We start from the raw sequence: 25,485 nt of genomic DNA on the forward strand, positions 1-25,485 counted from the left end.
ACATTGTGCATAGAATCAGCTTTTGAACCAAAATTTCTGGTGACCTTTAAACCCAAAGATTGCTTGATATTTCCAGTCGTTAAGCAGGTTTTGTTTGGCATAATTTGAGGTAGTCAACTCAGAGTTTTGCCGTAAGGATAGATAGCAAGTTCATACCTTGATTTACCCTCACATAAAGTATCTGTATTTGTCATAATTGCAAGTATCACAGATATTTTTGGCCATAATATTTACCTGGGACCATGAAAAGTGAGGAAGATGGATTTTTGGATGGAACCCCAGAAGTAAGAGTTTCCCAGATATCCTGCAGGACTTGCGTTCAAGGAATCTTTCCCATCTTTCCCATAGATCTTGCGGCAGACAGCCACCCTTATTGACAAACTGGTTGCCAGGCAATGGGAAGGCTGCTGAGGAATGGATGGCAGTTGTGTGGGGGGAGCCTCAAAGACCACGGACAGTAGGAGGTCAGAGACAGCACAGGGGGTTGGGGAATTTGGAGTAGTGAGAAATTGGGAATGGCGGATTTGGAGATCTCAGCAGGCTGGATGGCACTTGGAGATCATGAGGAGTTTGGAGAGTCAGTTGCATGGTATGTAAACGTATTGAGCCTGGAGGAAACATTCCTGTTCCCCTGACCCACAAGCAGTGCTATAAATTCAATTTAACTTGTTGATCTAGCTTTTTTCACCCTCCCTTTGCCTGCTGGTGTGCCTGAGTTCTGGGAAATCTAACTGATGTGAATTAAAAACAAAATAAACTGTTAAAATGGAGGCAGACAGCCTACTTAGAACATAAGAACATAAGAAATAGGAGCAGGAGTAGGCCAACTAGCCCTTCGAGCCTGCCCCGCCATTCAGTAAGATCATGGCTGATCTGTCGTGGCTCAGTTCCACATTCCCGCCCTCTCCCCATAACCCTTAATCCCCTCTCTCATCTTAAAAGCTTTTATTGACAAGTCAGTGGGCTAGTCACTCACCAACATTCAAATTAGATTGGGTTTAAAAATGTTACATGTCTCTTCTTCAGGACCACCCATTCTTGGAGTTAAAATAACCTCCGTTGGCACTATGATAGATATAGATAATGCCACGTCTAGGACAATCATTGGTCTAACTCAGACTTGAAATGGGTTGTGGCAAAGTAAAGTCTTCCTTTTTCAAGCAATTGTACAACCCCTCCCCCTATGGGTGCGATAGCAGGTTGGAGGAGGCGAAATCATGCACCATGGTAGTAGTGACATGCTCAATGCCTACCCTCTGCCACCAGCATCCACCTCCCTCCCCGCCACTGTGATCTTACCCATGGTAAGGGAGGCTTTGGGTGATGCACTGAGCCAATAGCTTTTTAATGGCCACATAAGAGCCTCCAGCTGTTGCCACTTGACTTTTACCAGAGGGAGGCCATGCCAAATAGCCAGCCCATCAGGTGAAATATGGCAAACTGGTAGCAGGTCAAGGAAGAAATGCCTGCTTTTTGGGACTGCCACACCCATCAGATAACACCCCCCCCACACCAAAAGTGTGAAGATTCCTCCCCGCCCCCACACCAAAAGTGTGAAGATTCCCCTCCCACTAATTCTTAACTCTTGATCTGTTTTTCCTGCATCGCCTCTTGAGGTTGGAGACTCTGACCACATCTGTCTGCTGAATTCCCCTTTTCTCCACATCAAACGCTTTCAAAATTGCACACTCTTGCAACCAGTCTTCTTCACTCGTCCAACATCTCACAAGAATTGGGACGGCACAATGGTTAGTACTGCTGCCGCACAGTACCAGGGACACCAGTTCGATTCCAGGCTTGGGACACAGTCTGCACGTTCTCCCTGCGCCTGACCAGGTTTTCTCCAGGCGTTCCTGTTTCCTCCCACAGTCCGAAAGACGTGCTGGTTAGATGCATTGGCCATTGCTAAATTCACCTTCAGTGTAGCTGAACAGGAGCGTGGTGACTGCAGGATTTTCACAGTAACTTGACTGCAGTGTTAATGTATGCCTACCTGTGACACGAATAAATAAATGTAAATTTAAAGAATCAGTTTAGCACTGGCCGGAAGTGGTTAAGATTTTGTTATTTACTGTGTTTAATGGGACTAAACACTGGGGATTACATGAATGGAAGAGGGGATCTCCAACCCCATCATTTGATTTGATTTGGTTTATTGTTGTCACATATATTAATATACAGTGAAAAGTATTGTTTCTTGCGTGCTATGTAGCCAAAGCATACCATATGTGGGAAAGGAAAGGAGAGAGTGCAGAATGTAGTGTTACAGTCATAGCTAGGGTGTAGGGAAAGATCAACTTAATGTGAGGTAGGTCCATTCAAAAGTTTAATGGTAGCAGGAAAGAACTGTTCTTGAGTCAGTTGGTACATGATCTCAGAATTTTGAATCTTTTTCCCGACGGAAGAAGCTGGAAGAGAGAATGTCTCGGGTGCAAGGGATCTTTCATTTTGCTGGTTGCTTTGCTGACACAGCCAGAAGTGTAGACAAAGTCATGAATGGGATGCTGGTTTGAGTGATGGTCGGGACTTCATTCATGACCCTTTGTAGTTTCTTGCTGTTTTGGACAGAGCAGGAGCCAAACCAAGCTGTGATACAACCAGAAAGAATGCTTTATATGGTGCATTGTAGAAGTTGGTGAGAGTTGTCGTGGACATGCCAAATTTCCTTAGTCTCTTGAAAAAATAGAGGCATTGGTGTGCTTTCTTAACTGTAACGTCCACATCAAGAGACCAGGCAGGTTGTTGGTGATCTGGACACCTAAAAACTTGAAGCTCTCAACCATTTCTACTTCATCGCCATTGATGTAGACAGGGGCATGCCCTCCACTATGCTTCCTGAAATCGATGACTAACTCCTTTATTTTGTTGACATTGAGGGAGGGATTATTGTCGCTTCACCATTCACCCAGATTCTCTGTCACTTTCCTCTACTATGCCTCGTTATTGTTTGAGTTCTGATCCACAAAGGTGGTGTCATCGGCAAACTTGAAAATCGAGTTGGAGGGGAATTTGGCCATACAGTTATAGATATACAAGGAGTATAGTGGGGGGCTGAGAACACAGCCTTGTGGAGCTCCAGTGTTGAGGATGATCATGGAAGAGGTGTTGTTGCCTATCCTTACTGACTGCACTGTGGATTAGGAAGTCGAGGACCTAGTTCCAGTGGGAGGAGCCAAGCCTTAGGCCGCAGAGTTTGGAGATGAGTCTCATAGGAATAATGGTGTTAAAGGCTGAGCTGTGGCCTATGAATAGGAGTCTGACATAGGTGTCATGTCAGAGATACCTAAGATAAAAGCAAAATACTGCAGGTGCTGCGATCTGAAACAAAAACAGAAAATGCTGGAAAATCTCAGCAGGTCTGACAGCATCTGTGGAGAATTGAGCCAACATTTTCGAGCATGGATGATCTTTTGTCAGACCTAAGAGCAAAGAAAATCAGAGAAGAATTATAATATGAAGGTGGTGGGGTGGGGTGCTGTGTTACATTACAGCGCAGAACAGGCCCTTCGGTTGGTACAAAGGGAAGGAAAATGAGGATGGAGAAGGCTAGGAGAGTTGCTAAATATGTCCATAAAGTGATCAGGATGTGTGAATGGCAGAACAGAGATACAGATGGTTAAGGCAGTTGCCCTGAACTGAAGGTAGGGGGAGCGGGGGAAAGTTGCAAAAGAAGATCGGGAATGGAGAAGTGGAAAAATGGAAGTGAGAAAAAACAGTGATTAAAAATGGATGAATGAAATGAAAAAAGAAACAGAATGAAATAAAATAAGTGGAAATAGGGTGAAGGTGGAGGAGAGAGTTTATGCTGTGAAGTTGTTGAACTCAATGTTCAATTTGGAAGGCTGTAAATTGCCCAATCAGAAGACGAGGTGCTGTTCAAATTCAAGCATCAAATTCTCCACTCTCACTGGCAGCGGTGTCAGGGAGTCCGACATCAGAGAATCCCGGTCTCGAATTCAATGAAATTAGTTAAACATGATCAGCTGGCTTTCTTTAGTTAATCTGCCCTTTTCTGAGTGATTCTTAAATTTGTCCTGCATGATTCATTCTAAAAGCTTTCCTCCCACTGAAATTAAAATGACTGGTTTCTCGTGGCTGCAGTGATCCCTACACCCCTTTTTGAACAAAAACATACCCATTGTAATTCTCCAATCCTCTGGCACCATTCCCTGTCTCGGAGAATTGAAGGATTATGGTCAGTACCTCCACAATTTCTTCCCTTAGGTTCCTTGGGTGCAGCCCATCAAGCCTTTGTGACTTTTCACTTTTAAATACAGCCAGCCTCTCTAATATAATTTCTTTATCAATTTCCATTATCTCACTTATCCCCTTCCTCACTATCATTTTTGCAGATACCTGCAAATTACACATTTGGTGCCTCAGCCTAGTCCACTGCCTCAATGCCCCTTTTTGTTGCCTGAGCAGTCCCACTTTCTGGTTATTATCCTACTATTTATATGCCTATAAAAGACATATGTTAATATGTTAATTTACTGCCTCTTAGACTGCCTCCTTGTATCACATATGAATCAATAATCTGCAACAAAAGTAATAGTCACATGGACAAATACAGCTTAATTATGGAAAGCCAGCATGGGTTGCTTAAGGGAATATCATGGTTAAAGAACTTGCTGGGGTTTCTTGATGAGCTAATTGAGAGGATAGATGACGGTAATGATGTTGAGGTGGTGTACTTCCAAAATACATTTGACATAATGCCACATAACAGATTCGTGAGCAAATTTATAATTTATGGAATGAATATGGCAGTAGCAGCATGAATATGAAATGGCTTGAGGACAGGAAGCAGTAATGGTTAATGGATGTGTTTTAAGCTGCAGTAAGACTGAGGTCAGTATTGGGACCTTGCTTTTCCTGATAGTTGTTAATGATTTGGACCTTGGTGTACAAGGCACAATTTCAAAGTTTGTGATTGATGTAAAACTTTGAAGGCATCGTGAACTGTGAGGACATAGAGAAGTTAGTGAATGGGCAGACAGGTGACAGATGAAGTTCAATGCAAAGAAATATGATTCATTATGTTAGGAAGGAGGTGGAAAGACAATATAAAACAGATTACAATTCTAAAGGGGATGCCGAAGCAGATGGACCTGCGTGTACACATTCATAGAAAGTGGCAGGGCAGATTGAGAGAGTAGTTAATAAAGCATACAATATCCTGGGTTATATTAATAGTGGCACAGTGTACAGGAGCAAGAAGGTTATGTTAACTTGTATAAGACTCTAGTTTGGCCTTAGCTGGAGAATTGCATCCAGTTCTGAGTGTCATATTTTAAGAATATTGAAGGCATTGCAGAGTGTGCAGAAAGGATTCACAAGAATGGTTCCAGGGATGAGGAGTTTTGAAAATAGATTGGAGAACTTGGGACAATTTTTCTTCAGGAAAAGAAGGCTCAGAGGAAGTTTGATAGAGGTGTTCAAAATCATGAGGGGTCTGAACAGAGTAGATGTAAAGAACTGTTTCCACTCATGAAAGAATTGAGATCAAGAAGGCACAAATTTAAAATAAAAGCAAAATGCTGCAGATGCTGGAAATCTGAAATAAAAGCAGAAAATGCTGAGGATAGAAACAGCAGGTCTGGCAGCATCTATGGAGAGAGAAGTAGAGTAACTGTTTGGAATTCTCTGATGATGTATGCCACTGCTGCCACCAAAAATGGAGAATTTGGCCCTCAGCCAAATCTCCATTCACAGCAGCAGGACTGGAGAATCCCAGCCATGGACAAGGCTAGAAAATTCCAGCCAATGTTTTGAGCCCGTATGATTCTTCTTCAGAGCTCACCATGTTTATTGAATGTTTCCTAAGGTATTTTGTTAATTGAAATCACACTCACTATGAAGGAAAGGCTCACCTACAAAGAGCTGTATTGCTGGACCAAAAATAGCTACAGAAAGATAGACTGCCTATCTTAATTGCATACTTTATGGTTATTGAAGATTGAAAGATTCGAATTAAAATTGCAGTCTTGACAGATTGTAGATACTTCAGTGGAAAATGTAAAAATTCAGCAAGCTTTAGTAAAGTTACCCTTTTAATTACAGAGAGTGATTACTTCCACCGTTAACAGTCAAGAACATGAAAGGAAACTCACCAATCTCCATATGTTCAGTATTTTTTACAGAAATAATATCCAGCCACTGTTTGCATTTCTTCCAGAAATTTTCTAAATGTGCTTACACATTTTGTATTACCCTGGAGATCAGAAAGTGTTGAACATACTTCTTTTAAAAAAAAGTGCAATTTGTGTTTTGAACGGCTACAACTTTTTTTTACTGAGCTCAACTTAGGCCCCAGCTTCAGCCCTCCTGGGGAAGCAATGGCCTTGTGGTATTATCGTTTGACTATTAATCCAGAAAGTCAGCTAACGTTCTGGGGTCTTAGGTTCGAATCCTAGCACTGCAAATGGTGGCGTTTGAATTTGATTTTTAAAAATCTGGAATTAACAACGTGCTGATGACCATGAAACCATTGTCAACTGTTGGAAAAACCTATCTGGTTCACTAATGTCCTTTAGGGAAGGAAATCTGCTGTCCTTACCTAGTCTGGCCTACATTTGACCCCAGAGCCACAACAATGTGGTTGACTCTCAACTGCCCTCTGAAGGCAACTAGGGATGGGCAATAAATGCTGGCCTGTGTACCACGAGTGAATTTAAAAAAAGTTATGGTGGATGAGCCAATCTGGAAAGTTTCTTAGACCTAAAGTCTGCAATATGCTTCCTTGTTGCTTTATAATTATGCATAGAAATAACTATTGTTCAGATATGGTGTGAAAATTTTGGCAACTAGGTGGAGTCCAACTATTTGCGTCATAATGTCATGTTGGGCAATGACTATAAAATGCAGGCTGTTTGCTTGCGATACCACTGTACAATGAAGAACTAAGTTGCTTTGTTTTATGTGCTGAAATGGGTATTGCTTCATGCATCAGAACAATGATGTAAATAGAGTGGTGTGCTGTAGACTAAATATTGATGATTTTTCATTGTTTTGGAGGTTGGGTGGACCAAGTGGACTCTCCTCATGACTCCAAAATATAGAACTAAAGATGGAAAGGTATATTTTCAGAAGACTTGACAATCCGTTGCCTAAGTTAGGCGGGCTTTATTATTATTAACGAGCCTGTCTTCTTGGAGGCATCTGAGGCCCGAGTGTCCTTGCCGACTGGTTGATCATACTTGGACAGGCTGTGGAATATTTAGCAATGTTGTGTGCTTACTGTTAATGGGTTAAATTCCAGCAGACCCTGTCATATATGTGGGAAACTCTTCACCTCAGTGCATGCTTAGGTTTGTGGATGTATCACTCCATGGAAACACTTTGCAGTCCATTATCAAATTAGCAGGAATTGCAGATATCCCAGCAATTTGACCATAAACCAAAAGATAATCATAGAAAACATAAGCATTAGGATGGTGTTCCTACACATAAAAATCCTATGAAAAACAAAAGTGGGAGCAGTATTTCAAGAGTTAATTTATATGCCTTCAGTTTCAATTCAGCAGCCAATGCATGCGTGCGTGCGTGTATGTGTATGCGTGTTTGTGTGTGTCTGTGTGTGTGTATGTGTGCATGTGTACTGTTTCCTATTTCAACCCTGTCTTGGGTTTTTACTTAATCACAGCTTAGCTTCGCTAATCAGAGGACAAGTCTTTACAAAAGATGGAACACCATTGGTTGGAGTAAATGTATCATTTGTCAAATATCCTCAATATGGATACACAATTACTCGTCAGGATGGCACGTGAGTCAATGCTTTGATTTTCTCATTGAGATTGCTCTACCCACTATGGTCCCTCTTTCATGGATTTTACATACCTAATTCATTAATTGAAACAGTTTGATCCATTTCATTAATTTATTTCTCCCAACTTCTTCCTACCTTTACCCTCTCCTGACTGGTTGAGGAGTATAGTTTTGAGACACAGTAAATGCCCAGCGATTATCTCTGTCATTGAGCATGGGCAGTGACCATCATTGGACTAATCTTCCATAAGGATATGACAGGCAATCTCAAGCTAGCCCTCATCTCTTAGCTCACACATATCTATTCCCAGCAAGAGTCATTGGCTAGTGGAAATCCAACTTGATAGTATGTCCGTCATCCTCCTCCTTTCCGCCACTTTCAGTCCTCCATTCATTCCTTTCCAAGCCGGTTCAGACCCTTCCTGCACAGATCTTTCTCGACCCCACATGGCAGCATCGAGCCCTAATTCTTGCTCTATAATCTACCTGTGCCCTTCTCCAATATTTGATGCAGATTGATAACTTTACAACTCTACATCAATAGGTGGGGGCCCAATGTGGGAATAATCTGTCCTTCTATGACCATGGTCCCACTTTGATCTATGATAATTCCCCCAGCACAACTGGTGAAAGCACTGCATTTGTAACCCCAATACAAAATGTGTGAGTGCCACTGCCACAACATCCCCTGGTCCCCAGCATTCCCCCCACAGTCATTCCATATGGAATTTTCACATGGCGCAATATGGTATGTCTCCAAGCCACACTTGGATTCTGGGCCAGAAGTAGTGCAACAGCACATATATATTTACAATTTTTTAATTCAATTTATTTGGAACAAATGTAATATATATATAATACTGTTAGTGAGACTACCTCTGCTTGCATTTTCTTTAGATTTTCACTTTAGCTGTGTCGTCAGCCATCTCAAACCCATCCAGCTGACACCGAACTCTTGTTGTCTTCTTTTTAATTGTTCTGCACCAGACTGTGAACAGCTTTTTATATTAAAGCTTTGACATAGATTACAGTCCAGATACCACACCTCAAAATTCTAAGAATACACGGGAAAACAGTTTTTATGTTGGTTTCCTCTGACTTCAGCTGGGAATTTAGAAGTCGCTACCAATCATTACTAACAGCAATTAACTTTGGCTTGACCTGGTGGGGTTTTTTTTTACAGCAATCAAGCTTTGTCACCTTGAAGGGACAAGTCAGATTACACACAGCTTCACCTCAAGAGTAGAATAATACGTTGCTCAGTACCTTGTGTAACACTTCTGCTCTTACGAAACAATGTACCATCCGACTTGTCAACAACACCATGGGATGTTGACTGTTAATTACAATGAACAAAAAATACACCTTCTAATAATTAATTTGGGATGCAGAGAAAATTAATTTGTGTTCTAGTATCACCATAGGTTCGTATCTACTGCTCTGTTCTGATTTGAATAATTCCATTGGTGTGGGTCTAGCAAGAATTTTGCAATGAATAAATGTTTCTGATGGTCATTTTTATGTTGCCTAAGGTCAGGCGATGATATCAACAGTCACTTGGTTCTGTTCTAGGTTGGTTTTTGTTTTAATTATGGTTATTTTGTTGCCCCTTTAGGTTTGATTTGATTGCAAATGGCGGTGCATCGCTTACGTTGCACTTTGAGCGTGCCCCGTTCCTAAGCCAGGAGCGCACAGTCTGGCTTCCGTGGAACACTTTCTATGCCATGAATACTCTAGTGATGAAGACTGAAGAAAACACCATTCCGAGCTGCGACCTAAGTGGGTTTGTGCGGCCTGAACCAATCCTCGTCTCCTCACCGCTTTCAACTTTCTTTAGTTCCTCTCCTGGGCAGAACCCGATAATTCCTGAGACCCAAGTAAGTGCACGAGTAAAGACAACACAAAATCGAGCATGATGGGGAGGAGAATAAGTTTAAGTTTATTTATTAGTGTCAGGAGTAGGCTGACATTCACACTGCAGTGAAGCAACTGTGAAAATTCCCGAGTCGCCACATCTCTGTGCCTGTTTGGGTACACTGAAGGAGCGCTAAACAAAGTGCCATCGTGCGATTCAAGGCCACACATTCTGTAATGGCAGATAAAGGTTCAGTGGGAGAGCTAGATGTCATTGTCCTGCTGATGCTTTTAAGCAAATAAAATTTCTATTGTGTGTCCAGCGCCTTCAAGGTATCTCCTCCCCACCACCACCACTCCCACCACCCCCACCACCCCCACCACCCCGACCACCCCCACCACCCATACTACCCATTCCACCCCCATCACCCATACCACCCCCACCACCCATACCATCCCCACCACCCATACCACCCATCCCAGTATCTACAAGACCTGATCTTTGTCTCAGCTTAGGAGCCAGCCAATTTCTTATCCTTTCGACCTGAAAAGCTGTAGCAGAGTGTCTGTTTGGTACCTGTTGCTTACATTTAAATAGAGCCGAAATCCAAATTTGGCTCGAGCCTGATGTCAGTATGGAATGCTGCATGGGGTTGGATTTTATAGAAGTGTTGAAGGTCGGAGCAGGAGGAGGCCATTTAGCCCTTTGACCCCGCTCTGCCATTTATTACAATCATGGCTGATCATCCAACTCAACAGCCTAATCTTGCTTTCTCCCCATAACCTCTGATCCCATTCACCCTAAGTGCTATATCCAGCCGCCTCCTGAATACATTAAATACTTGAATACTTCCTGTGGTAATGAATCCCACAGGCTCACCACTCATTGGGTGAAGAAATGTCTCCTCACCTCCGTCCTAAATGGTCTACCCCGAATCCTCAGACTGTGATTCCTGGTTCTGAACTCCCCCACCATCAGGAATATCCTACTACATCTACCCGGTCTCGTCCTGTTAGAATTTTATAAGTCTCTATGGGGTCCCCCCTCATTCATCTGAACTCCAGCAAAAATAATCCTAATCTCCTCTTACATCAGTTCTGCCATCCCTGGAATCAGCCTCGTAAACCTTTGCTGCACTCCCTCGAGAGAAAGAACATTCTTCCTCAGAAAAGATCAAAGCTGCACACAATTATGTCCCCCATTGGCCTGTTTGAAGATGAGTGGAGGGGAGGGTGGGGGAGGAGGGGGGAGGCTCATAAAGTGCAATGTGTGGCCTTTCCAATGACTACCCATCCGTTCCCAACCTTTCTCCCATTTTACAGGGGCTGAGGGATCAAATAACTCCTCAGAGGCTAGTGCCCCTTCACCAGATCCCCTTGATTGACAAACTCTATTTCGTTCATAGAGTGCTTCAGACGTGCATCAGAATCCAGACACTGAAAGACCTGACACTCCCAGTTTTAAAGACACGTGAGGCTCCCTGATTGGGCAGGCAATTCTGATCTTAATCAGGGAGTTCACATTCTAAGAGGCCCATCTCCTGAGCCTTGTTAAAGTCATTACAGGAGGAGTGTCAGGTAGCCTGCCAACCCTTGGGCCAATTGTAAAGAATTCATAGAACCCTGCAGTGCAGAAAGAGGCCCTTTGGCCCATCGAGTCTGCACCGAACACAATCCCACCCAGGTCCCACCCCCATATCCCTACATATTATACCCACTAATCCCTCTAACCTGCACATCCCTGGACATTAAGAGGCAATTTAGCATGGCCAATCAACCTAACCCGCACGTCTTTGGACTGTGGGAGGAAACCGGAGTACCCGGAGGAAACCCACGCAGACACGAGGATAACATGCAAACTCCAGACAGACAGTGATCCAAGCCGGGAATCAAACCAAGGACCCTAGAGCCGTGAAGCAGCAGTGCTAACCACTGTGCTACTGTGCTGCCCTGTGGCCCTGACTTGGAGAATTAATAGCCACTTCAAGGCCTTGCCCACCTCCAATCAGCTCTGTTGTCTATATGGATTTTCAGAAAGTACTTGATAAAGTTCCACACAGAAGATTTTAAAAGGAATCATTCTTCCAGCCAGGAAAATGGAGTTAAAATAAAGTTAAGCCACCATTAATTAAATGGTGGAACAGGCTCCTTGGGCTCGTTTACTGACTCCAGTTCCTGTGTCTTATACAGTGTCGTATTTCCATCAATAATCACTGTTTATTTCTCCTGTTATGTATGTTAGGCTAAATAATCCCAGACACTGTGGGTCATACTGTTGACATTCATTTTTTTTAGGGAAAGTAGACAGGGTTACTTGTCACGAGTATCACCTTCGACAAACACCAGAAATGATCCTTTACTGTGAAATAAAATACAAGAATTTTCTTCTTTTTATATAGAATACAACACAGACCTTAACCTAGGCTCAAATAGCACGTAAATGATTACTTTGGTGTTGTTTTCTAATGGACTGGGCTAATCCATTGCTGTTGGTTGACATCCAACTCTACTGCTTTAAATAATGGATGATAATGAGTCATTAGCAAAGATGCATTTTGCAACCTTTCTAAATTAAGCCTTAATAGCTGCTTGACAGCGCAGATATTTCACCATGTTCGTGTTGTGTGTTCAGGTTCTCCACGAAGCAGTCGAAATCCCGGGCTCCAGTTTGAAGTTATGCTATCTGAGCTCCCGTACCGCTGGCTACAAATCCCTCCTGAAAGTCACAATGACTCAATCCATTGTGCCAATCAATTTAATTAAAGTACATCTGATGGTGGCTGTGGAAGGACATCTCTTCCAGAAATACTTCCACGCTTCTCCTAACCTGGCCTACACTTACATATGGGACAAAACGGATGCCTACAGTCAGAAGGTCTACGGTCTCTCCGAAGCCGTTGGTAGGAATTTTCAGTTTGCTTTTATGTTGAAAATAGAACAAAATATAGTGAGTTGGATTTCTCTGACCTTATCCGTGGCTGGGATTTTCCAGTCCCGCTGCAGTGAGTGGAATTTTGGCTGTGCCAAATTTTCCGTTCTCACTGTCATACATACAGGGTGTACGAGACAGGAAATTTTCAGACAGTTGTATCAATGGAACAGATTTATCGATTGGTGTGAGTGATGCAAAGAATTAAAATCATAGAATCTCGGCCTCGATAGGCCAAATGGCCTCCTTTTGCACAATCGGGCCTGCACCAACGATAATCCCACCCAGGCCTGACCCCGTAACCCCACATTTTTATTCTGCTAATCCCCTGACACTGCGGGGCAATTGAGCATGGCCAATCAACCTAACCTACACATCATTGGACTGTAGGAGGAAACCAGAGTACCCGGAGGAAACCCATGCAGACACTGGGAGAACGTGCAAACTCCACACAGATGGTCACCCAAGGCCGGAATTGAACCAGGTCTGGAGTGAACTGCAAGACCATAATAAAACAACTAGGTTGATTTTACACTATTCATGCAGTTTTTGACATCCAACTCCTATATTTAGATCCCTAGATCGCCCTTCATAGAGCTGTTAGTTTATGTAATGCATGGTGAGCTATTTTTCTGTGTGAAATCATGGAAATATGAAATAGATTGCCATGGACCCCACCCATTGTGCTGCGCAGAACTTCAGAGCACAGATGGTCAGATGTAATCACGTTTATTAAGGACATGCAGGCCAGCACAGCTCTGGCTAGCTAACGCAGGACATTCCCCAGTCACCTGGAGAATTATTTTGGCTAGAAAGAAAAATGCAAATAATGACTTCGGAACTTATTGCACCTTTTACAGGTAATGCACACGCACATGTTGTTCTGGCTGCTGTGAGATGCATCCTTGAATCTAAACTGGATCCTTTTCACAACATCAGTAGCCAGAAGCTTTATGTAGAATTGCAAATGTAGCATTTTGAAAAGGATCGCCACACACAAACAAAAATTTTCTAAAAGAACCGTAATTTTTTTTTCCAAATGGATAGTTTGGCAGGGTAAGTAAAGAATTCTCTGCATTTTTAATTATCAAATGTAACAGCTCAGAATGATGCAATTCAAAGCCAATTGCAGCTGTTACATAGGGAAAAAAAATTGTAGCAATTGGGACATTTAAATGCTATGGCGCAACATCAGTACATAGAGAAATAAAATCATTATGTATAATTGCAATTATGTACAATTGTATATTTATGATTTATTTATTGGTTTGTTGAGTAAACATCTTTGTGTGCATGATGCATGACTGCTGAAGGATTCATAGGTTAAGGAAACATGCTTGTGAGTTACTCGAACAAACTGAATTAACCCAAGTGAAATCTTCTGCAAGTCAGCCATGGATCAGTGGTAGTTCTTTCATCTTGAAGTTTCAAACGGAACTCCAAAAACTGTGTACAGTTCAGGTCACCCTATTATAGAAAGGATGTTATTAAACTAGAAACAGTGCAGAAAAGATTTAAGAGGATACTACCGGGACTTTCCCAACTTTAAGGGCATTCAAATGGTTAGTGGATAGGCATATGGATAACATTGGAATAGTTTAGGTTCGAGGGTCATTAGGTTGGTCCCACTGGTCGGCGCAACGTCAAGGGCTGAAGGGCCTGTACTGCGCTGTAATGTTCTATGTTCTATGGGACTTGATGGTTTTGAGTTACAAGGAGTGGCTGGATAGACTGGGACTTCTTTCTCTGGAGTGTAGGAAGCTGAGGGGTGATCTTATAGAGGTCTATAAAATAATGAGGGGCATAATAAATCAGCTAGATAGTCAATATCTTTTCCCAGAGGTAGAAGAGTCTAAAACTAAAAGGGCATAGGTTTAAGGCGAGAGGGGAGAGATACGAAAGTGTCCAGAGAGGCAGTTTTTTCACACAGAGGGTGGTGAGTGTCTGGAACAAGCTGCCAGAGGTAGTAGGAGAGGCGGGTGCAGTTTTGTCTTTCAAAAAGCGTTTAGACATTTACAAGGCTAAGATGGGTATAGAGGGATATTGGCCAAACTTGGGCAATTGAGACTGGCTTAGTGGTTTATAAAAAAGGGCGGCATGGACAAGTTGGGCCAAAGGGCCTGTTTCTATGCTGTAAATTTTTATGACTTTATGACTCTATAACATGTATAAAGACCAGTTTAGTGTGGAAGGAGTGTATCATTGCCTGAAGTACCACCTTTCCAATGATATTAAACCGAGTCAGCCCCGTCAGGTGACATTAAAAAAACTCACAACATTTTTTTAATAGTTTTTTTTGTGAGAAGTAGGAGCAGGAGTAGGCCATCTAGCCCTTCGAGCCTGCCCCGTCATTCAATAAGATCATGGCTGATCTGAAGTGGATCAGTTCCACTTTCTCGCCTGCTCCCCATAAACCCTTTTTGAAGAGAAACAGTAGAGTTCTCCCCTGTGTTCTGGCCAATATTTATCCCTCAACCAACATTGCTTAAAAAAGGAAAGCTGTTTTTCTGATTGTCAGCATATTGGTGTTTGTGGCATCTCGGTCTACATAAACTGGCTGCTGGGTTTCCTGTATTACTTCAACAGCAACTATACTTAGAATCATAGAATAATAGAATCCCTACAGTGCAGGAGGGGGCCATTCAGCCCATTGAGACTGCACTGACAACAATCCCACCCAGACCCTATCCTTGTAACTCCTGCTAATCCCCCTGACAATAAAGGGCAATTTAGCATGGCCAATCCACCTAACCCACCTATCTTTGGTCTGGTTTCTGGGAGGAAACCCACTCAGACACAGGGAGAACATGCAAACCCCATACAAACAGGGGCTTCGTTATCAACAAAACACGTTGAGACATTTCAAGGTCATGAAAGGAAAAATGCAAGTCTTTTTTTTCCCATGCTTTAACTGCGTGTTCTAATTCCTCTTCACTCAGATTCAGATTCCCGTCAGTTTCTTTTCATAATGTCGAAAGAGCTCACCGCTGAAACAAAAAAATCCGCAAAAATCCATAGAAGTCAACCTATTAATGCTTTATCTACAACAACATGTCAGTGTTAACCTTTCACTTAATTGAAGGCCACTTAGCTCTTTGTGTTAATGGGCTGTTGGGATTAAGGGTTAGTTTTGGGGGGGATAATAGCTACTAAAATGAGATTATTGGCTCAGAATTAAATTTCTAACTGGCTGCAATTTAATAATAAATTCAGCTGCAAGTCTATTTTGTTGCCATATTTATCAAAATGATGCTTTTCCCCACAATACACACACACACACACACACACACACACACACACACACACACACACACACACACACACACACACACACACACACACACCTGCTCAGTGCATTCTTCAGCTGCCAGATCAATCTTACGTCCCCTTCAGCGTATCTGCAGACAAAGGTCAGCTTAGTTAGGTGAAGAATAGATGAAAATCAGTATTCTCCCTCTCACTTTGATTTTGACAGAAGGAGCGGCTGAAGCTGAAGCCCATACTGCCACCTTCAGCCTGCTAAGTTAGCAGCCGCTTTGAAATGCTACGGGGGAATAAACTTGAAAGAAAATAAAGGTTGTGCAAATGGTTGGTGGGTGGGGGGGTGGGGGAGTGGGGGTTGGGGGGGAGGGGGGAGTTGGGGGGTGGAATTTCACCTGATTCTATCCATTCTTGAATGGAAGGTTTAAGTTAGGAATTGGAATTTCAGGGTGCAGGTTCTTGATGAGCCAGTTAGAAGCTTCTCAGCATGCAGAGTTGCTTACCTCAGTGTGAAAATTGGGGTTGCAATGTTGGTTATAAGCCCACAGTGCAAACATGATGAGCAAATGGTCACTTCCTGTGGCGCGTTTCAAGTTTATTTATAGTTCTTAAAGTTTATTTATTACTCACAAGTAGGCTTACATTGACACTGCAACGAAGTTACTGTGAAAATGCCCTAGTCACCACACTCCGGTGCCTGTTCAGATGACACTGAGGGAGAACTTGGCATGACCAGTGCACCTAGTCAGCACTTCTTTTGGACTGTGGGAGGAAACCAGAGCACCCGAAACAAACCCACGCAGGCATGGGGAGAACATGCAGACTCCGCACAGACAGTGACCCGAGCCGGGAATCAGATCCGGGTCTCTGATGCTGCGAGGCCACAGTGCTAGCCATTGTGCCACCCCACCATGCTTCACCCTGGTGTTTGCAGCTCTTCAGGGATATAGTGAGTTGTATTTTGTTGTTATCTGTATCAAAATGATGCTTTCCTTCACCACGTACATGCCTGTTCTTAAATGGAACACTGAAGGCTGTCCACCGAAAAAGATAAGCCAACCATTCAAATAGTTTCATTCTCTTGGAGGCAGAAGGATCAGGTGTACTAATCTTAACTCCACCCCACTAGAATACTATCTCTCTGGGTCCAGACTGAAGCATGTCACTTTCCAATCCACAGCTCCCCACCACCAACCCCACCACCCCCCCCAACCACCTCCCCTGCCACCCACCTACCCTCCAACAGTATCCCCTCTCCCCCTGCAGCTGGATTTAGCTGTGGCCCACCTTGGCATCAGAGCCAGCCAAAGTTCCCAAAGCCCCTACTGGTGAGCTACGTCAGGGTGCCTGATTGGTGGCCTGCGCAGACCGCTGGTCTGGCAACTCGAACCAGAAGCCTGCGTGTATGACTTGAATTTCTGCTCCATAGGCGGCAAAGATGAAACTGGTTAAATTCGGTAGTCCTTGACATTTTTCCCATTCTTACGAGGATAATAATGTTGACTGCCAGGAAAGGGCAATTTGTGTAAAGAAACTTGTAAAATTATTGATTTGCTGTGAACTTGATTCATTAACTCTGGAATCTGGATATTGGTTGTTTCCAACTCAGTTACCAACTTCAGAATGAACTCTGTTGGGGAGGAGGTGGGTGCTGGAATCTGGGTTTCCTCTTGTTGGGTTGAGTTGGAGAAATTCAGTCAGCGGCAGATGACTCCTGGCGATGGGAACCTCTGTAACATGCGTTTGCCTACTCTTTAAATAGGGATGTCGCCAAATTAAGTCCTACCTGCAAGATTAAGCCAGTGGCGCACAGGCAGCTTGTGCCTCCTGTTTCCTGCCAGCTAAAAGGTGGCATGCACCAAGCGAGGATGTTCAATCTTTGGATCTGAGGCGAAATTTTGCTTTTGTTCAACTCAGTGGCATTGGGTAGGGCCAGTAAAAAGTCTGACAACACCAGGTTTTAGTCCAACCTATTTATTTGATAATATACTCACAAGCTTTCGAGGGGACTGCCTCTTCGTCAGGTGAATGGAGAGTTCTGGCCTCAGACAGAGCATATAAAGCACAGACAGTTTAGAGATTACTGATTAAAATGCGAATCCTTACACCTAACCTGCTGTTCAAGACCTGAAGTGGCTGATAATGTGAGTGGAAGGAGCACTGATCACAGTTTAAAGAGATGTGTATTGTCTCCAGACAGTACAGTAAGTGAGGTTTTGCAAACCCAGGCAAGTCACGGGGGTTACAGATAGTGCGACATGAACCCAAGATCCCTGTCGCACTATCTGTAACCCCCGTGACTTGCCTGGGTTTGCAAAACCTCACTTACTGTACTGTCTGGAGACAATACACATCTCTTTAAACTGTGATCAGTGCTCCTTCCACTCACATTATCAGCCACTTCAGGTCTTGAACAGCAGGTTAGGTGTAAGGATTCGCATTTTAATCAGTAATCTCTAAACTGTCTGTGCTTTATATGCTCTGTCTGAGGCCAGAACTCTCCATTCACCTGACAAAGAGGCAGTCCCCTCGAAAGCTTGTGAGTATATTATCAAATAAATAGGTTGGACTAAAACCTGGTGTTGTCAGACTTTTTACTGTGTTTACGCCAGTCCAATGCCGGCATACCCACATCATTGGGTAGGGCAGCAGAGGAAGAGGCAAGATTGGCAAGGGTGGGGAGGGTGGGAGGGTAAGATAATTGATAGTTAGGTCTTTGCAATGGTCGTACTGGCAAGAGGGTGGTGGTGGTTGGGTCTGTGTATTTCATTGTTTGCTGAACTCAAATGCACCAATTTCACTCCGGACTAGTAAACTAAAATGAAACTAGAAAGTGGTGGAAAAACTCAGCCGAACTGGCAGCATCTGAGGAGAGAAAAACTGATTCAACATTCTTTTAAAGTGGAGTGAGTTTGAAATGTAATGGGTTTTACAGGTTTGAAGAAAGGCCCAGAGCAAGTGGAGCAAAGTAGAAGGTCAGGGATTGGTTGGAGGGCAGGAGAGATTATGTGGCAAAGGGAATGGTAATGATAGTTTAAAGATATTGGTCTGGTGCAGGTGTTAGCTACAGAATATAGGTCAGTACAGCCTGAAAGCAAAATAGCAGAATGTGTTCATAACAGAGAAAGAGGTCAGCACAGTCTGAAAGCAAAAGCATGAGGACCAGATATAGGCTGGCACTTGGGAAAGACAGAAATCAAAATGGAGAATACAGTCCATAGTCTGAAGTTGCTAAATACAATGCGGAGTCCAGGGGGCTATAAAGTGCCCAGTCAGAAGATGAGGTACTGTTCTTCCAGCTTGCATTGGACTTTGCTGAAAACTGGTAGCAGGCTGAGGACAGAAATGTGAGCATGAGAACAAGATGGCGAACTGAAATGGCGAGGGTGGAAAGGTTAGGTGTAGATTAGACGGACTGAGCGAATGTGTTCCACAAAGTTGGTCGTCCACGAGTCCCTCCAGTGTCGGGGAGATCATATTGTGAGCAGGAAACACAGTAGACTAAATTAAAAGAAGTGGTTCAGTGATAAACACAGGTTCAGTTGATTTGAAGTTGGAGAACAGAACTGCTGAGTAGACATTCCCTGAATTGCTTTTGAAGATTGGGAACAATGGATTAATATCGAGCAGCTCGGGTTGCATGAGAGATGCTCTGTGGCCACATGCCCGTACTCACATCACCACATCATTCAGCAGATCTACACGTCCCAGTACAATTAACAGGCAATGGTTTTGGGAAGGTTTTACCACCATGAGGATCTGGATTTTCAGGAAGCCAATTTCACAGCTACGCCACCTACTCCAGGAATACTGAACAGCTACCACAGGAGCAGCGGTTCCAGTGATCATAAATATTAGCTATATCCTTTAGCTTTTTGCCCACCTCCTTGCAGACACACAGTTTTGCTGGTTGTTGAAGTGTGAACTACAGTACATGAATGTACTGACTAGCCAACAGAAATCCACAACACAATATCTCTCTGTTCTGTACAAAGTGGCAATCTCTTTTCAGAGAGCTATTTTGCTGATTGCTTGATTAATATATTGAGGATGGAAATGAGGGAGGAGATATGTGTTGCAGTCTCCCCACTCTCCTGTTGATATCCATAGGTTACTTTCTGGTAGAAAAGGTGCAGCAAGCTCGACCACCCCGAGATTTTACAACTCCCCATCAGAGGTCAGGGAGCCTGCTTGCCACAGGCTAAGAACCCTATAAAGTGTCTGCTGTCTCACAATAAGAACCTTTCCATAAGGAGGTAAATACAGAAATATAATAAACTAAATAGCCCCTGTTCAATATTCAAATAGCCCCTCAAACTTGCTCCTATACAAGCCTGGCAGATCTCCAGCCTCAACTCCTGTTTCCTACCACCAAGTCACACCTCACAGAATCAGAGCACCATTACAGTGTAGAAGGAGGCCATTTGGCCCATCATGCCTGTATCTGCTCTCCAACTGAGCATTCCACCTAGCTCCATTTCCCCGCCTTCTCCCCGCACTGTATCAAATGTATTTTGGAAGTTCATGTGCACACACCAAAAACAGCATGGCCTTCATCAACCATCTCTGTTACCTCTTCAAAAAACTCCAGCAAGTTAGTTAAACATGATTTTCCCTTAATAAATCCTTGCTGGCCTTCCTGAATTAATCACATTTGTCCATGTGACTATTTATTTTGCCCCAAATTATTGTTTCTAGATATTGTTTCCCTGGCACCAAAGTCAAACTGACTGGCCTGTAGTTGCTGGACTTATCGTTATGCCTTTTTTTTTGAACAAGGGTGCAGTTGGGTCTCTATTTCTGCTTATCTGGCACCTCATTTTGTTTCAATCCTGTCACTTCTCTTTTACAATGCTCAGAGCTCTTTTTGGCTGTCACCCCTTCAAGCAACAACATTTGTTTATCTCTAAGAAATCCACCCTATTTTCCTCTCAACTTCTGCACCAGGACTCCTTATTGTCAATGGTTTCAATCTTACTTCTGAATTTGCTGCCTTCCTGCATTTTCCAAATACCTTCCTCGATATAAACTTTCCTACTCATATTCACCACCACCCCTTCAACCTAAGCAAACCTCAAGGCCTTTCTACTTCCATTGGGTAGGATTTTATGGCCTGGCTCGTCCCAAAATCATAAAATCCTGCCTGGGGTTAGCAGACCTTCCCATGCTTCACCCCTCGCCCATTCCGATTCCCGGGGCAGGTAAAATTCCGGTGATTGTCTTGATAAGTAACCAGGCCATTTATAACCTTGTATTCCTCACCATCCTCCCCTCACCCCTTTTGAACTCTCCTCTTTCTGCATTCACCTTGGCAAAAACTTTCAACCTCCCGACTCTCTAATCTTTAATCTTTCATTCACCACAATACTTCTGCAGTCATTAGTCTGCCCAGTCATTCCCACACCTCCAGCCATCACGCTTTCATCCTTATAAAACAATCTTTACCATCTTTACACTTATCATCTTTACCAAAATCAGACATTTCCCCCAGTATGACATTCACCTTCATTCTTTCAGTCAGAGGGACCAGTGTTTGGAATCTTGCAACCTTAGAGGAAGCCCGGAAGGGTAAAAAAAAGCAGTAAAACAGGGACATAAGAATACTGGTCTACTATACTTCAAAAAGAAACACCAGTAAAATGAGGAAATGAGAATACTGGTCTGAATTGGTTTTGTATACTTTAAAATGGGACACAAATAAAATAGGGAAATTGAGAAAACTATTTTTTTCCTTCTGAGGGCCAGTTAACTCGTTGTGTCCATGCTGGCTCTCCCTGTGTCAACAATTTAGCCAGTCCCACATCCCTGCCTTTTCCATTTCGCCACTTGGGCATATCTATACATAACTTGCTTAGCCATCCATCACCCTGACCTGGCCAGAGTACCAATTGCTACCCAGCCATGTTGTTCGCTGCCAAAACCATCCACTACTCCAGGACTATCCTGGAGAACAGAAATAATCTCCAGAGTCTCTCCTGTACTGACTCTCACCTTAAATCTCTTTCCCATCTTCATCTCCACAAACGTCCGACTCACCCTGAGGATTAACGCCAAAAAGTGGAAACTGATCCTATATGCATCTGTCATACAGGCATTTAATGTGTGTTACTGGTCCCCGATTTATTGTCAAATATCCTGTACCTCAAAGACACAGAAAACCCATCCAACCTGAAGATAAAAGCAAATTACTGCATGTGCTGGAATCTGACAGAAAATGCTGGAAAATCTCAGCAGGTCTGACAGCCTCTGTGGAGAGAGAACAGAGCCAATGTTTCGAGTTTGGAAATTGAAAACTGAAATTGAGTCAGACTATTTTCAGGCATTCAGGGTAGGCTTCCTGAAACAGGTGACCCCTTTCATATGCTAATTAGGGGCCATAATGTCTAATTTAGGACCTTTGTTGGCACTTGGATATCCCTGAATGGAGCAGTTGTCAGGTCTGCAGTGCTTAGCCTTTCTTGACGTGGATGTGTTCGAACCAAGGGCCGCCACTGCAAAGGTTAAATCTTTGGGCTTGAATTGATTTGGAGCCAGCGAAAGCAGGAATGACCCCGACAGGTACACAATTCTCCTGCTGGCTATGATCCAATATTCCCCTCTGCCCTCCTCCTACCAGGACTGGACTTGAAGGCCATTGCCAGCCTGGCAAACAACCCTGGAATTTCAGTGCAGTGAGTGAATTGGAACTGAAATAAAGAGAAGATTTCAACTTTCCCAATAATGAGCAACAGAAGATTATGGTTTACTTTCACAGATCCATAATGAAATAAACATTGGAAAGTATCTGAGTGCAACCATTCCAATTAATGTGTCACATTAATCTTTGCAAAACGAATTAATTCTCAGAGAAAGTTTGTGCTTGCGCATCCCTTGTATATCTCTGATGACCAGAATGCAAAACAAAGAGAAGGCTTGCTGATTAAATGTATTTTACATATTATACATCGCTGCGAGCACTATAGTGTTTGTGCAGTGATTAAGACTGTCTCTGGGACTCCCAGAAACATAGCTTCCTCTGGTTGTATTCAACCTCATTTTGGACCCGGTTCACAAAATGTTTGCAGTTTATATAGCAGTGTGATGGCAGCAGGCATGTGAGCTAGGATTAGAATGTTGTGAGACAGGTTAGTTTTGCCTGACTGACAATTGTGTTGTTGTGTTAATAATCCTGCTCAGTGCGAGAGGAACCACAGATGGCAGGCAGTGCTCCCTGAGAAATAAGACCTGGAGGTCAGCTTCTTATCACCTAGGAAAGGAGAGGAGATCAACAAGAATATTCACACACGCCATTCTACCCGTACCTCCTGAAGACCTGGCTCGAAAAGTGCTTTGGCACTTTTCCTGGACCAGGTTGTGCACTACCTCGCTGCTCACACATGTGGTGCTGGAAGAGAATTTAATGTTTTCCTCTAAAATATAACTTAACTGTTTTTTATTTCCTAGTACGCAGGAGCGAGAAATTCAGCAATGTCACCTGGCTCTGTTGCTGTTGATTCGAATGTGATCTTTTGTTTATCTTTTTACTGCGACCTACCTACCCAAGCATTCAACATCAGTTCCAATTTTGCAAAGGCAGCCATGCATACAGACTAACCTGGCAGGTTCTCATAAAAAAACTCCCTTGTATAACACAAAAGAAAGAACAACTTGCATTCACGTAGCGTCTTTCACAATCTCGGGGTATCCCGGTGCTTTGCCAGTTATTTACTTTGCATTGCTGATCATGTTGTGATGAGGGAACATGGTAGCCAATTTGTTCACGTGAAATTTTATCAACAGCAATGGAATAATGGCCGGAACATTTTTTTCTTGAGGGATGAATATTGGCCCCCAAGAGAAAATATTTTCCATTAATTCCATCTTGGAGGGCAGGCCAGACCTCCGTTTAACATCTCATCTGCAAGGTTGCATCTCCTCTCAGCAATTCCACTGGAATATCACGATAAATAATACTCTCAAGTCTCTGGAGTTAGGTTTGAACTCTCAGCCTTTTGATTCAGAGCCAATTAGTGCAACTCACTGAGTCACAACTGACATGCAGCCAATGAGCATCTGTTGGATTTTTTTTGTTGCCTGTGCTCAAAGTGAATAATGGCCCCATGCAGTTTATCTTGATTCTGTTTATTTCCCTTCTGTGTTCTCATTATCTTGCATTTGTCCATGTTAAGTGCCATTTGTCGCTCATCAGCCCACAATAAATGTTGGCCTTTCTCAGTGATATCTACATCACTGTGAAAGAATTAAAAAGAAATTCTTCCTGATCTGCTGAAGTCCTGTAATATATATTTAGTTTGATATCTCCCTGTTGTTTGAAACCTGTCCTCTTCCAAGTCAGTACCCTCGAAAATTTAGTTGTGCATGTTCAATAAACAGCAAAGTTGATTTATTAGTGCCATAAGTAAGTTTACATTAACACTGCAATGAAGTTCCTGTGAAAATTCCCCAGTCGTCACACTCCAGCATCTGTTCAGGTACACTGAGGGAGAATTTAGCATGGCCAATCCACCAAGTTTTTCAGACTTGTGGGAGGAAACCAGAGCACCCAGAGGAAAACCACGCAGACACAGGGAAAATGTGCAGTCTCCGCACACAGAGTGACCCAAGCTAGGAATCAAAGTCAGGTCCCTGGCACTGTGAGGCAGTAACGCTAACCACTGTGCCATCATGCCACCCTATTAGGATGTCAAATTTAAGAAGTAGTTTGTGACTGTGCAGTTAAATGCTACTAATGTGGTTCCCCCAGTAGGATAGTAAATTTGTCCTTCATCATTCAGAAGTGTCCAGCTTGAACCCCCAGCTGATCTCAGCTGCAATAGTTTTAGAAATGCAATACCTGGTTAATGAAGGGAAAGGGTTCTGCTATCTAGCAATTGCTGCTGTAAGTGTGTATTTCTGGATGTTGGATAAAGGGAGGGCCAGGTTCTGTTCTCAGCTTCCTGCTGCTATTCAACAGACTCTAGAAGTGAGAGATGAAAACAGAAAATGCTGGAAATATTCAGCTGGTCAGGCAGCCTCCAGAGAGAAACCAAATTAGCATTTCAGGTCGATAATGACCCTTCGTGAGAACAGAGGAAGGATGGAACTACAAAATGACAGATTCCTACAGTGCAGAAGGAGCCCATTCAGCCCACTGAGTCCAGCTATGCAGCAGGGCTCAACAGACCACTGTTAACCACTGTTAAGCCTTATTAGGGACAGATGGGAATCTGCTGCTGGGTCCAGAGCTCGCCTCCCAACATGACAAGGTGTAGGAAAAGGGTGGTCTAATTGGAGTAAGGTGAGTGGTGGAGAGATGGGTGCAATGATTGTAAGTGGAAACATGTACTCCTAAACATAGAACATAGAAAAACTACAGCACAAACAGGCCCTTCAGCCCACAAGTTGCGCCGATCATTACCCTTCCTACTAGGTTTACCTATAAACCCTCAATCCTATTAAGCCCCATGTACTCATCCAGAAGTCTCTTAAAAGACCCTATCAAATTTGCCCCCACCACCACCCACAGCAGCCGATTCCAGTCACCCACCACCCTCTGAGTGAAAAAACAGTTAGGAAAGCTCTGCTCCTCCGTAGCTACACAAGTTATAAAATTGACCATTCAAGATCTTTTCATTTCTCACTCCTCTGACCAGCTTTAGCTTGGTGGGAGCATCAAATAGGCTTCTTCATTCAGG

At 43.2% G+C, this 25,485-nt stretch overlaps 1 protein-coding gene across 7 annotated transcripts in view; it reads left to right on the plus strand.

Moving 5' to 3' along the window:
• The window catches only part of LOC145351748 (teneurin-2-like), a 1,559,410-nt gene that overhangs the window by 1,488,438 nt on the left and 45,487 nt on the right, over window positions 1-25,485 (plus strand). For all 7 annotated transcript variants that reach the window (XM_080201351.1, XM_080201350.1, XM_080201352.1 and 4 more), the window contains 3 exons: window positions 7,646-7,765; window positions 9,383-9,644; window positions 12,254-12,521. In XM_080201351.1, the coding sequence (XP_080057477.1) occupies window positions 7,646-7,765; window positions 9,383-9,644; window positions 12,254-12,521 (650 nt within the window). The remainder of the gene's footprint in view (window positions 1-7,645; window positions 7,766-9,382; window positions 9,645-12,253; window positions 12,522-25,485) is intronic.

This window comes from Carcharhinus amblyrhynchos, chromosome 13, assembly GCF_965287045.1.
Source record: "Carcharhinus amblyrhynchos chromosome 13, sCarAmb.v2.hapA, whole genome shotgun sequence".
In the NCBI taxonomy this organism is placed as follows: Eukaryota; Metazoa; Chordata; class Chondrichthyes; order Carcharhiniformes; family Carcharhinidae; genus Carcharhinus; species Carcharhinus amblyrhynchos.